Here is a 14,879-nt window from a genome sequence, read left to right on the forward strand (position 1 = left end):
AGTCTTCCACCTAACCCCTTTGCCCGTCATTTGTTTATGCGTCTCTAAAATAAGGCTTGCATCAGTATTGCCATTTATTTCAATATAAAGAACTGTTCATGTAACGATTTGCATGATCATTGTGCCCTTAAATTGTCATCTTCTCAAGAATAGGGACCATGTCTGTAAAGCAGGTGCTATATAAACTTAACTACCACTCCCCCCAGGAATTAAATAGTATTTTAAGTTTAGTTCATTTTTACACTGTTCTGAAAACTGGTATATCCCATGATCACAAAAAGGTTTTTCCTTGTTATTTATTCTATATACACAATAGGGGAGGGAGAGAATTTATCAGGTTAATTAATTAATCAAAATTCCCACACTACAGGAAAGAAATTTGGGCCAGATTCTCCTTCCTATTCCAACATGAAAGGCCCAGATCCTGGATGTATCTGGGCAGCCGAGTATTCCTCCTGTGTGGGGAAGCTCTCATCTGGCATAGCCAGCTCCTATACTACCATCCCCTTTCTGGATGCATGACTAGAGTGCCATTGCACTCCAACAGTTCTCAGGTAGTGGGGCTCTTATGGACCATTGCCAGGTGACAAGGTTAGAGCAGTTGCACCGGGGTTGGGGCTATACCTGCTCAGGCAGAGAATTAGGGAGCCATAGTTAGCTTCCCAACAGCCCTCCCTCATCCCCCCACAGCAAGCACTTCTCAGGAGATAATCTAGCCACTTAAATTTAAATGGATTGTGTCTTAATAAAGTGATCTAGTGACTAGCCGTGTCCTTGATTGTCCAATTTCTTGCTACTTTTTAGTCATATTTCAAGCCTCTCTCACCATTAAACTATCTAATGAATAGATTGTTTTGCTTCTTGTAGGCATTCCAGGACCTTCCAAGCACATTGGATGAAATTGATGCTTTACTGAATGAAGAGAAATCAAGAGCCTCCTGCTTCACAGGCCTAAATGCTTCAGTATGTTTCCTCCAGTATTGTACTTGCTTCCCACTCTGTACTAGAACTCTTGGTAATAATAAGCTAGACAGCAGGAACAATGTGCTATAAATGCCAGATTCTGAATCTATTAGAATTTTAAGTAGGTTCTTCCAAAGGAACAGCATGTTCTCTGCCTTTTGTTTAGAGAAAAATAGTTGGGTTAACCTGAAATACAGCCATGGCTTAGTTGCTCTTTGCTTTAGAGAGACCAGTATGTCCTGTTTAATGTATAAACAGTGCATACACTACTTAATTATATGTAAACAAGTGTTAAGATTTGAATTGATAAATATCTATTTTGTCAATTTGAAAGACTATATTTTTGAAGGATGATGCTTTTTCCTGACAGGTTGTTGAAGAATATAATAGAAGGGCACAAGAAATACAGCAAGTAACGGAAGAACTAGAGGAAAAGAAAAACGAATTGGAGAGCTATCGGCAAAACATTTCACAGGTAATATATGAAATCATTACTGTAGTATAATGAATGTAGGAGAAACATAAATGGGCATATACTTCTATTAAAATGCACCATATTCATTTTAAAAGACATTTCAAGTTTTGATGCTAGGAAAAATGAAATGTTGGCAACCGCTGTATGCAGTAGTGTTATAGCCATGTTGGTCCCAGGATGTTGGAGAGACAAGGTGGATGAGGTAATATCTTTTATTGGACCAACTTCTGTTGGTGAAAGAGACAAGCTTTCAAGCTTATACAAAGCTCTTCTTCAGATCTGGGGAACTAAGGCTTGTTTACACTGGCAGGTTACAGCACTGCAACTTTCTCGCTCAGGGGTGTGAAAAAACACACCCCTCCCCCCTCCAAGCGCAGCAAGTTTCGGCGCTGTAAAGTGCCAGTGTAGACAGCTCTGGGAGCTACGTCCCTCTTGGAGGTGTTTGTTTTAGAGCGCCGAGAGAGCTCTCTCCCAGCGCTCTGCTGCGAATACACAAGCCACGTTAAAGCGCTGCTGCAGCAGCGCTTTAACATTGCCAGTGTAGACAAGCCCTAACTCAGAGTGTCACTGTTAAATACAAGGTGGAACAGATTGTTAATTTAGCATAAGTAGTTAACACATATTTCAAGGGACCATTCAAGATAAAGTGGCCTGTTAACACCCCTCCAATCACAGGGAGGAAAGGAAGTCGGGGAAGTAGCTGAGGGTGGCAGGTGTTAGTGGATTACAGATTGTTATAATAAGCCATAAATCAAGTGTCTCAGTTCATTCCATGATTTTTAGTATCTAGCAAAGTTTTATGAATTTAAGGTCCCAGGCTCATCTTTTCAAAGTGTTATGCAGGTTTCCTTTGATGATGAGGACTGATAGGTGAGATACAGAGTGATTGCTTTGTGAAAAGTGTTCACCCACAAATGATAGGGTGTTTTTATCTTTTATCATTTGCCTGTGTGAGTTCATTACAGAGCGTATTGATTGTCTGGTTTCACCCAAATAGTTGCTATTGGGGTATTTTAGTATACTGGATGAGGTTTTCCACATGTGTAGGACCCAGGGTTCTTGAAAGATGTTTTGTAGGGGGTGTTGATCATTGTAGAAGTGCAGATGTGTCTGCAGGTTTTGCATCTGTTCTGGCAAGGTCTGGTGCTGCTTTGAGTTAGTGTGGCTTGATCTGTGGGGAGATTGCCTTTGATGATGAGCTTGGAGAAGTTGTGTGGGTTGTTTGAAGGCCAGAAGAGGGGGTTCAGGAAAGATTTTTCAGGATGGGGTCCCCATCGAGCATGGGCAGCGGGTATAATATGTCAGGGGAGGCTCTGCCTCCCCTAGCACAGCCGCTGCTTCGTAACCCCAGCTGCAGGTTTAGCGGGTGAAATTTTTGCTTTTTATTATGCCCCATGCAGATTCCGGGGCAACTGAGGCAGCAGTATGTGCTCCTGGGTTTATTAATACTTTCACTGGACTCTAGGGGGATTACTGATGAACCCGGGGTGCTGTCTGAGTAACACATACCGCCTCCTCAGCCACCCCAGAACCTCCATGGGGCATAGCAAAAGCTCTTCTTCCTTCCAGAAGAGAGAAGAAGAGAAGAGCTTTTGAATTTTTGTGGGGCAGCTTGGGGTCTGCAAAGGGGAGGCGCAGGTGCAGTGGGTTCCAGCTGCCTCGGGACTCCTCCGAGCAGGTTTGGGAGGGTGCTCAGGGCTCTGGCTGGCCTGGGGCTCCTCTGGCCACAGACGGGGGAGTAGGTTTCAGGGCTTGGGCCCCGGGGGGGTGGGGTAAGGGAGTCTTGGGGCACTCTGGTTGCGGGGGGAGTGGGGGTCTCCAGCTGGGAGGTGGGAGGGGGATTTGAGGGGCGGAGCCAGGGTCTAGCCTCCCTGAAATGGGGCTCCACGCCGCCCATGCCATCGAGTATGAGTTGTAGTTGTGCGATGATATCTTGTGTGGGTTCCAATATGGGGTGGTAGGTAACAACTAGAGGTGTACATTTGGAGTGGGTTTTATTTCTGTATTGAAGCACGATCTCTTGGAGTATTTGGGTGGCCCAAGTGATGCGATCTACTTCTCTGGTGGAGTGTCCTTGTTTGGTGAAAGTTTTGAATGTGTTAAGGTGTATATCCCAGACTTTCTCTTCAGAGCATATTCTGTGGTATCTGAGTGCCTGGCTGCATATAACAGTTTTCTTGGTCTGTTTTGGGTGGTTACTTGATCTATGAAGGTAGGTATGGTGATTTGTGGGCAATTTTTAATGTAAATTCTACTGTAATAGTTAAATTTGGTATTTTGTTAATTATAGCTTCAAATGTAAATTCTTTCAGAGGTTGTTTTACATTAGTCTCTTTATTTTTAGGTTAAAGAAAGGTGGCTAACACCTTTGAAACAGCTGGTTGAACAAATTAATGAAAAGTTCAGTAGTTTTTTTAGTTCTATGCAGTGTGCTGGTGAAGTTGATCTTCATACAGAAAATGAGGTATGATTACATTTCCATATCTATGAATAATAACTAATAATACATGAAAATCTAACTTCTCATTAAATACCAGAACTAACTAATTTGTGTCTCAACCAAATGAAAGTAGGACCACCAGCTGTATAACAGTCAGTCTTATCAGAAGTTTTCAAAGCCAGATGGAGCTGAGTAATCCACTTATTTCAAAGATTAGTTTGTCTATCAGATTCTTCTTAAGGATGTCTAAACCTTTCTAGATCCCAACTTTCTGGATGTGCATGTACCCTCTCTGTCAAAGCAGAACCTTCTGGAAAGAGCAACGACTTTTGGAGCCACCCACATGCTTCATCACAAGAACCAAGGGGATACAAGGAACCACGGCCTTGATCTTACCCCAAGTTCCTTTTTGATCACTGCAGTAGATGGAAACAGAAACCTTGGCTCTTCCTCATCCTCTTAGTTCTAGTAGTTAGTTAACAGCTCATGGTTGCTTGCTGGTTAGCATTAAAAAATTGTATCGACTTAGTTATTCTGTATTACAGGATGATGCTGCAGCTTAATTGCTAGTCAAGAGCTGATTTTCCGTGGCACTCACACTGCGCGGGTCCTGGCCACCGATCCGGGGCGATTTGCATGTTAATCTAATTTTAAATGAAGCTTCTTAAACATTTTAAAAACCTTATTTACTTTACATACAACAATAATTTAGTTATATATTATAGACTTATAGAAAGAGATCTTTTAAAACGTTGACATGTATTACTGGCACGCGAAACCTTAAATTAGAGTGAATAAATGAAGACTTGGCACACCACTGTATACCCCTGGTATAGACAGAGGCCTTCAGGACAGTACCATTGGGCATCAGCTGTCTGCCTTTAATAGCATGCTGTTCACAGGATCCTTGGGATCCCTAGCAGACAATTCACAGACAGCTAGATTCCCTTAAGCAATACGATTAGCCAGACCAGTGGTCAGGCCACTCTTCCCAAAATGGGAAGTTTTGAGGGCCCTGACAAGTCATCCTTCTGAGCCTCTGACTTCAGTTTCAGCATTTTATTTATCCATTAAGACTTGTTTCTTAGTAGCTGTCATGTCTGCCAGACAAGGAGACTTACTGCCTTTTCTATGAGGACAAGGTGGTGTTCAGGGCACCTGATTCCTTTCTACTTAAAGTAAATTCTTCCTTTCATGCCTCCAAAAAGGTTGTGCTTCCTTCATTCTGTCCAAAACCACAGCATCCAACTGAATCAACGTGGCACACCTTAGATGTCAGAAGAGCATTGAAAAATCTATCTCAAGTGTAGAGAATCCATGAGGAGAGAGGGCTCCCTATTTGTGTCTTTCCACCTGACATGCAAGGGACTCAGAACTTCCAAGTCCTCCATCACTAGGTGGATTAGACTCCGTATTGTGGAAACCTACAAATCATCAGAGATTCCTATCCCAAAATGGATCAAGGCACACTCCACAAAATTGTTAACAACCTCCTGGGTGGAATGAGGGCTGCAGAATGGAAAATTTCTTACCAATAATTTCCTTTCTGCTAGCAGCATCTTCCACAATTCTACCCACCCTGGACGGCTCATGAGTAAGGCTGTTTTTAGTCACAGGTATTTTTAGTAAAAGTCATGGACAGGTCAGGGGCAGTAAACAAAAATTCATGGCCATGACCTATCCATGATTTCTACTATATACCCCTGACTAAATCTGGGGGTGGGGGCGCGGCCTAAGAGTGCCACGGGTGCTGGGGGGGTGGTCCGGGGGCACCGCTAGATCGGGGGGAGCTGGCAGGCTCCCTACATGGCTCCACACCTTCCTAGAAGCAGCAACATTCCCCCTTCCTCAGCTCCAGGAACCGTGGCCAATGGGAGCTGCAGCGTGGTAGCAATGCGCAGAGCTGCCTGGCCATGCCTCCGCCTAGGAGCTGAGGGAGGGGAAATGTCGCCGGCCAGAGCCTGCCTCACCCCATCCTGTGCCTCTGCCCCTTCCTACAGCCAAACTCCCGCTGCTGGGCAGTGGGGGGGGGGACGCGGTGGCCCCAGACTGCCCCAGCAGTGGCCAGTGTGACTGGCCTAGGGGCTGCCTGAGCTGCTCAGGCGGCCCCCGAGCCAGGCACACCGGCCACTGCAGAGGTCACGGAAAGTCACAGAATCTGTGACCTCCGTGACAAACTCTCAGCCTTAGTCATGAGTCAAGGATCAGATATTAAGTAGAATCATTACCACATGATCCTCCTCTTGGTCTAATGTACATAGTTATTTCATGATCTCTGGAATATTTTTTAATGATATGCAAGTTTAGGAATAACTTATCTGGAAGTAAGCAGGAGCAAAAGGTGTGTGGCCAAACTGTGCAGTGCCAAAACGCTTGATCCGCCTCTGAGCTGCACAGAGAAGAGCAGTCCTGATTCCAGAACTGTGGGAGACACTGCTAACAGAAAAGAAATTATCCTTAAGAAGTTTTCCATTCATTTAAATTTTTTTACAGAACTTCTTATTGTGCAAAAGTCAGCATGGTATAATACACGATTAACAGTTATCTTTTGTCTGCAACAACAGTAAAACTGCTGAGGAACAGAAATGAGTATGCACAAATATGAAATCCATGTTTACGTTCAGCTGGTACCATTCTAAAAAAAAGGCTCAAAAAAAGAGGAAGAGGCATAATTTAAAAATTGCTTTTAAACTTATAATCACTTAAAACCAATTATGATATTAATAGAATCTTCTGAAAAAAGATCATGGCTCTTGACAGAGAAATGAAGAATGAGAAAAACAGAATTGTGTTAATTGAGTACATGGACTCTTGGACAAGCGGACATAAAAAAACCTTATGAAGTAGAATTATTTTTCTAATAGCACCTAAATGAACAGCTTCAAGTCCATCTTATCCTAAAATCCATTTCGATGAACAGAAATCACCAGCCCAGATTTGCAGATCACAGTGTATCAATGCAGTATGTGAAAACCATTGACTAATGATTGTGGCTTGGTGTGATCAGTCAGGTACAATAAATAGGGTCTTCTCTGTGGGTAAGTTGGGAACTGTTGTATTAATTCCAATGAAATACATGGTTCCAAAGAGTCAAAGGTGTTGACATGACCCTGAAACTGTCCAACATTGAACAGTTTAAAAGAAAGTTTGGGGTTTGGTATATACAGCAACCTCACAAATGCTTAGTATCATAGGTGTAGAGAGATTTTTAGAAAGGAAACCTCCCTTGTTTGACAGTCTCTTAGATGGTGGTAACTCCTTTTGGGGGGAAAGGAGAAAAAATTGAGATGGTTTGTAGCTGGTATTATTATTGCTGTTGCTAAAGCCGTTGTTTCCTAGAAGACAAAAGAAGACACACACACCAGAGGGAAAGAAAAGATCAGCAAAAATAGAAAATGCAGCTTCTGTTTCTGGTGTTGACTCTCACTGCTGGAAAAACACATTTGATCTTATTAGCTGGGGGCTGTTTAGGTCATTGCTTTTGACTGCCTTTTTGGTCACTGGCTTACAGGAGAATTGCAAAATATACAGCAGGGGTCGGCAACCTTTCAGAAGTGGTGTGCTTAGTCTTCATTCATTCACTTTAATTTAAGGTTTCACGTGCCAGTAATACATTTTAACGTTCTTAGAAGGTCTCTTTCTATAAGTCTATAATATATAATTAAACTATTGTTATACATAAAGTAAATTAGGTTTTTAAAATGTTTAAGAAGCTTCATTTAAAATTAAATAAAATGCAGAGCCCTCCGGACCGGTGGCCAGGACCCAGGCAGTGTGAGTGCCACTGAAAATCAGCTCGCATGCCTCCTTCAGTACCCGTGCCGTAGGTTGCCTACCCCTGATATACAGTTTAGGGTAGCTAAGCCATACTCTTTTTAAACAGAAGGCAAAATGAAAGGGGTAGAGAAGAGATGAAATAAGATGGGGAAGGAGAAGGGAAAGGGACACATGGGGAGGGGCAACAAAGTCTCACGTCACAGGTAGTGGTTGGGGTTCAGCCAAAGCCGGTGGAGGTGATTTCATGTGGGTCCTTCTTTCTGGCCCAGTCTAGTCAGGACACGTCTTGGGATTAGGGTGACAAAAGCTCAGCGTTGTTACAGTGGACCCCAAGAAATGGTGAGGGTGGCAGCCATGATGGTGAGGCTCGCTAGAGCAGTTGTTGGCAGACAGCTTCTTCAGCTAATTTTTCCCCAAAACTCTTTTCTTTTCAAGAACCCCAGAAAGAAGTGATGGGCAGAATAGCCCACCCTTCGTTATTTTGTTCACTTAGTAGGTCTAATTTCCGACACAACAATTTTGGGCAATTGATTTTCAGTTCCACACTTGAATGTTTACTAGGTATAATCTTAACGCAGTCCTTGAGTTAAATCAGGAGGCCTTTTTGTTTAAACTAATTCAATTCTGCTGTCTCCTTTTTGCACCTTTTCCCATCAACATTTATTATTACAGGTTTTTGTGACATTTTATAAACGTTCAGTCACTTTTTCCAGTTGAGCTCACAATTAGGGTAAATTTCTAGGACCAATTATTACAACAGAACCTCTCATGAAACACTAACTTTTGTATTCAATTATGGTTTTATTTATAAAGCACCTTGCTGCCAATATTTTGTTTGCTATACAATAATTTACTAACAAGTGTGTAGGGGAAAAAAGTATAAGAACAAAAATTCTAGTAACTTGCCCTTTTTAAAATTACACATCAAATCGGTTAGCTGGGGAATAGGTTAGAGAAAAGTTCTATCTGTAAAAAGAATAGATCAATGCTAAGAGATAAACCATAGTTTAAAACAGAATGAAAGAGTTTATATATAACTGATCCTGAACACTTCGTTCTCCTAATGTAAGACATATATAAAATGGTTTCCTTTCACTTTTGCTGCATTGTCAAATAGGATACACTATAGGAAGCTATAGATGTCTAACATTTCCTGCCTACTCTCACAGGAGGAGTATGACAAATATGGGATTCGAATTAGAGTTAAATTCCGTAGTAATACCCAACTGCATGAACTGACTCCTCACCATCAGAGTGGAGGTGAGAGAAGTGTTTCGACTATGCTGTACTTGATGGCTCTGCAGGAACTCAACAGATGTCCTTTCAGGGTTGTAGATGAAATAAATCAGGTAAGGTTGCTAGTGCGTGAAACAAGACTTCATTCCACAGTTCATAGAGTGACCAGAGGGACTGTAAAAGTATATATGATTTCTTTTTTTTTTTTTTTAAAGGGAATGGACCCAGTCAATGAGAGGAGAGTTTTTGAAATGGTTGTGAAGACTGCTTGTAAAGAGAGCACTTCTCAGTATTTCTTTATTACACCAAAGGTGGGTAACTGAAAACTAAACAAAAAGAGTCGTTTGTGTGTGTGTGTGAGAGAGAGAGAGAGACTCTCTCAACTTCTTTGATAAAAGAATAAATAGTATTGATATAGGTGCTATATAAATGTCTTCTGGTTTGTTCATTTGAGACTATGATAGGGATGAAATAAAAATACTATAACAGGGCAGTTTGTCTCCTTTAAGGATAGTTGTGGCCTGGGCTCAACCAACTCTGTTCCAAGGCTCAGCCTCTTTAAGAACAGGCATTCTGGGACTTGTGGTTCCTTGGAACGATCGATTGTACAAACAAGCTGAAGTACACACTGCTGGGAACTAGGGGACCCTCAAGAGACAGGGATAAGGATTAAAAGGCAATTATGTAGCCCAAACGAAGGAGAAAGATAAAGGTGAGACAACTTACCTTAACAGTCAGGCTGAGGGCTTAGGGAGAGCTTAGGAAGGCCAGTGCTGCAGTCCTAGGAAGGAGGGCTGCAGACAACCCTGCACCTAGGGAGGAAAGACTATTCAAGCCTGAGCACAAGGCTGATGGCTTACCGAGCCTGAAAGGGGATTGTACTGCACTCTCTGGAAGGAGGGCTGCGGAGAACTAACTGACCAGGGAACATACTGTCTGTGCCTGTGGCAGCCAGCTGAATGGTTTACATTTGTTCTGACCCAAACAACAGCCCCAAGAAGGAACATTATTTACAAGTTTGTTTATCTGTAGTACTTTGGCAGAATTGGGAGGTTTGGTTTGAAAGGACCAATGGGGTTGTCTTCTTTAATGCAGTCTCAGCAAGTACCTACACTGTTTACTACAGGAAATTAGGAGAGATTATAGGGTAAATTGCTTGATCACCAGTTAAGGTATTAAGGTAACATTCTCCTGCATCCCAAAACTTAATTTATTTAGATGTTAGCTGATGTGAACCAATTATCTGATTATATGGCAGTCAAGGGATCTACCAAAAACCAACTTTTTTTCATTGGTCACCTGAACTTCAGTGTCTGGCATAACTTAAGATTGGTCTACACTTAAAACTTTGAATGACATAACTGCGATGCTCAGGGGTCTGAAAAATTGATCCATGTAGCTATGATGGCCTAACCCTTGGTGTAGATGCAGCTGTGTTGACGGAATAATGCTTCTGTCGACCTGGCTACCGTCACTCGGGGAGATGATGTTCCTACAGCAATGGAAAACCCCTTCCGTTGATTTAGGCTGCATCTACACTACAGGATTATACTGGAGTAGCTATGGTGCTTTAGCTTTGCCACTGTAGTCTCTGTGGTGTAGACGTGGCCTTAGAGTGGAAAAATGGTGGTGGTGTTTGTTATTTCTATCCTTTCATTTCCTTATCCCAGATTCTCCGGGCACTGGGAGACATGCATATGTGGTCAGTGGCAAACAATGGTAAAAGCACCATGCAAAGGTTTTTTGGGGGAAATGTTAATCTATTTTAACTAATACAAAAGCGATGCTTGGTATAAGAGGTGTTGCTCAGTGTGACTTTTTTTTTTTTTTTTCATTTTTCACAGCTCCTGCAGAATCTCACCTATGCTGAAAAAATGACAGTGTTGTTTGTCTACAATGGACCTTTTATGCTAGAACCAACCAAATGGAACTTAAAGGCATTCCGTAGGCGACGTCGACAAGTTGAGCAAATGGATCAGTAGTGAATTCCATAGAGTCTTTTGGAGCTACTGGTCTGTGAGACTGTATTTATGAAAACAGAGTGGTTGAATCTGAGAGGGAAACCTGCAGAGAACTGACAATGAAGAGCTGGGCTTCTTTTTTTAGAAACTTACCTTCAAATATATGTAATATTTTCTTAGATCTGTTCTAGACATCTATTCCTTCAAAGAAAATCTCATTTTTAACTCGCACTGGCTGTCTTAATGGGAGGGCCCCTAGAAACCTGGATCTTTTGCACTTTGCTATATCCAACATACCACATCAGGAAATTTTAGCTGTCAGTTTATTTCTTCCAAATGAGTTACGTTTGGTCAAATCCACTTTTGTTGAAGTTTTCTAAAGTTGTGATGTATATTAGGTTAATACATTGCACAATTAACTTGAAGATAAAGTTACAGTGGATAGCTTTGAAGTGGTTCTATTGAAATGGTAACTACATGAGTGAGGCAGAAGGGTATGTGATGTCACCAGACTCTCAATTAGTGTGGTGTAGTCTTGTATCACAGTTTTTTCTTGTGGTGGTTATTAAATATAAAATAGCATACACTATGTAACTAGACGTTATAGTATTATGTATATTAACATTTCCCCTTAAACTCTATTTCAGCAGGGTGGAGTGGATTCCTAATCCCAAAACCTTTACTCACACACCACACCCACACCACAACCTCTTCCCTTCCTCCCCCCTCCATATGGACAAATACAAATTTTAGCTTTTTAAACAAAAATTGTACTTGGGCCAGTAGCCTTGTTTGTATTTCTCTTCAAAAACAGTTGTGTTCTCTCTTCTGGAGAGCTACAAAAAGGATAGCTTCTGGAAGTAACATCAAGCTAAATGTCATTTGCTTTTGGTGGTGGGTATGGAAATTATTCCTGTAGGTTTTTACACTTGAACTCATCTATTCTTAACAGCTCTAGTTTCTTTGGCATGGTTTTGTACTCCCAGTGAAGGATAGATCTCTGATGACATAGCTGTTAAATTTGCTGGCTTCTTGGTGGGGTTTTGGCCATATCTGTTTAAGTATAAATGTTTAATAGTTACAGCTGTCAACAGTAATTGTGAACTCCTGAAATCGAATATGTCAGCTGGTTGAAATTCTTCTCTGCCTAACTAATCTGTGATACAAAATTGTAAAAGGTACAGATTTGTATAAAATTGGAAGACTGCTGTCAGTTACCTTTTCCAACTAATCTTTAGGAAAATGAGCCATTCCCATATGCTCTCTGAAAATCTACAGCAATATGTAACATCTTTATTTTCACCACTGAAGGAGCCATTTGAAGGATGGTATTAGTTTGACGGGCATCTACTTAATTTGCAATGTGACAAAAGTCACATTTTAGAAATTAAAGCCTTATTTAACAGGCCACTGTCAGGTCAAATTTAGCCCTGGATGTAGGTTTTGCATAAAACTTTTATAAAGCTAAATGCCAAAGAAAAGGTTTTTTTCAGTAGCGTACTGTTTAAAACAGACATCCTTTCCACTTAAGTGTTTGCAGTGTTGTCCTAAGCAAATGAGAACCTGAAAATGAAGCTCACATAACTATTTTAATTCTCCCAAATGAGAGCAATGTAAAAAAATTAATAGCATAAACAGCAAAACATAAACTAGATTCTGAAAAATTCAGTTCTAAAATGTCCATAATTTTTAAACATAACACCTTTTGACTGGAGAGTCCCTTTTAATAAGAAGGGTGGGACTGAGGGAGTTGGTAAAGGAATAGAGAACTGTACACCTCTAGATAACTGGCTTGAATCCTGGTCATTGTGGATCAAAAGTAATCAACAGACATCAGCCCTAATGTGAAATGAATTCTTGGAATTAGTCAATTCCTTGAGGACCAGTGTCCATATAATAGAAATCATATTTGGCAGAGGGACTGAATGAGTATGGAGACTCATTATGTGCAGTATACTCCTGCAGTGGTATATGCAGGAAGCCTCCCATTGACTTCAGTGGGGCTCTGTATGGGCATACGGTTCTGTCCGTGCACCTCATCAGAAGATCAGGCTTTTAAGCTTAACCTTTGGTCGTTACAAATGGTCTGTCTCCCCAGGACTGAGTTGACTTTCCCCAAATATTGAAATTACTTGGTTAAAAACAAATGTGCAATCTTGCTTACCCTTTGAAGATCATTGTAAGAGGGATGCCATTTCTACTCAGTGCCTGTGTGGATTAAGCTGCACATTGAGACGTTATACATACATTAGGGTGACAGAAGCTGAAGGGCTTGAGGTTTATTCTTTTAGGACTATGGCAACAATTGATAGTCTGTATTTGTGATGTCTTAATCTTAGAAATCTGCAGGGCTTCTACTTGGAGTCCTGTTCTCACACTTACACAGCATATCCCTCAACTTGGCATCTAGCTCTGTTTCTCATTTTTGGAGAGCAGTTCTGCAAAACTTGTTCCAGAAGTTCACTGCCCATCTTCCTGGGTATTAGAAAGCAGCATAAGTAAAGAATATGCAGATGCTACCTACAAGAAGAAAGATTAGTAATAATTGTGTCTTTTAGATAGTGTTGTCTCTGTCTATTCAGGCTAACCACCCAGCTTTCCCTCTTCTGAGTTCTAGCCTTGTGGGACTTGGTACCTGGTTAAGTGGAAGGAACTGAGGACTTTTGAGTGCTTTTGTAGCATCTACTGGGAATGTGCTTGTATAGCCCAAATCAATATTGATTTCCAGAACATTTCTAAAGCTCAATGGTAGAGGGCAGGAGTAAATGGGTGCATACCACAAGTGAACATTTGCAGAGTAACTCCTGAACAACTAATTCCTGGTATTTATTCTTTCTATTATGGTTAGGAATATAGTCTGTCTAAAGCTGCATTCTCTCTGGAAGGTTGGGTGTTTTTGGTCTCGCAGCCACACTTCACCATTGAAACTATCACTCAAAATCTGAAAGAAAAAAAAAAGGCAAAACCCACCATTGCCCTCCCACTACCTTTGCTTTATAATTTATTTCATTTATACAAGTTTTAGCTGCAGAGGCAGTTACACTTCTAACCATCTTCTTCCCTATCCACCAGCAACCTTTTCGCCTCTCCCCTCCTGCTGACCAGCAACTTTAGGGACTGAAGTGCTGTGAAAACCTTTGCAATTCATTGTAAATGTAGTTGTGTTTTTGGGGGTGGAGGGATCAGAGAGGACAAAGAGAATATTAGATAAATATATTTGCAGGTAATATGTAGGCTTTGATACTGCTTAATAAAGTACCCCTCACAAACCCAGAAATGGAAGGGAGTTCAAATAGCCCTTCATTTTTAACAGAAGATGGAACTTACTTTCAAAAAAGAGTGCTGTTTATTTTTTTCCATTCATTTCAAATAGAAGTGGTGCTTGAGATCCCCTTCCACCTTCGGGTTTTGGGAAGGTCATTCCATGTTTCGTCACTAGGGGACTGGAAACAGTATTCCATAGAGCTTTGTTACTTTGTTATCTTACAGGGCAAGGAAGCAACGTTGGAGAAACAGAAAAAGAATAAAAGCTTTCACATAGATTGTATTCAAAATTGGGTGATTATCCAGGAAACTCCTGGCATAGGCTACTGGGCATGGACAGCACTAATGAAATAAAATACTCTAAATTCTCCCAACTCACTCTTAATTTGTAAAAGATAGTAAGACATCCCTTGGAGATCAAGGTGGAACACCTAACTGAGGAAGGGAAAAGGGCACTGCGGTTCTCCCTACAAAGTCCCCATGCTGCAGTGTCACACCTTTACACCATTTGCAACTCATTTTTTAGTGTAAAAGCTAAACTGGGAGCTGTTTTAGATTATTTATTTAATTTGTATTTAATTTTTTAAAATGTATTGCTGGGTGAGAAACTGCTCCTGAGAGGGCAACTATGCTTCTGGGAATGGGCTGAGGGGGCAATACAACCTGTCCCAGGGGCCTGTTTTGGGGAGGTAAGTGGGATGCTGTCTTCCCAGCATCTCCTCTGCAGCCCCAGAATGCTGGGCTTGGCACCTTCTGTGTAAAA

General features: G+C 41.4%; 1 protein-coding gene across 1 annotated transcript in view; it reads left to right on the forward strand.

Annotated features, from left to right (window-relative positions):
• Window positions 1-14,504, forward strand: part of SMC5 (structural maintenance of chromosomes 5) — a 96,958-nt gene extending 82,454 nt beyond the window's left edge. The window contains exons 19-24 of the mRNA XM_045021685.1: window positions 868-963; window positions 1,334-1,438; window positions 3,783-3,902; window positions 8,825-9,004; window positions 9,107-9,202; window positions 10,736-14,504. Of these exons, the coding sequence (XP_044877620.1) occupies window positions 868-963; window positions 1,334-1,438; window positions 3,783-3,902; window positions 8,825-9,004; window positions 9,107-9,202; window positions 10,736-10,873 (735 nt within the window). The 3' untranslated portion in view covers window positions 10,874-14,504. The remainder of the gene's footprint in view (window positions 1-867; window positions 964-1,333; window positions 1,439-3,782; window positions 3,903-8,824; window positions 9,005-9,106; window positions 9,203-10,735) is intronic.
• Window positions 14,505-14,879: the final 375 nt, after the last annotated feature.

Source organism: Mauremys mutica, chromosome 6 (genome assembly GCF_020497125.1).
Source record: "Mauremys mutica isolate MM-2020 ecotype Southern chromosome 6, ASM2049712v1, whole genome shotgun sequence".
Taxonomy (NCBI): Eukaryota; Metazoa; Chordata; order Testudines; family Geoemydidae; genus Mauremys; species Mauremys mutica.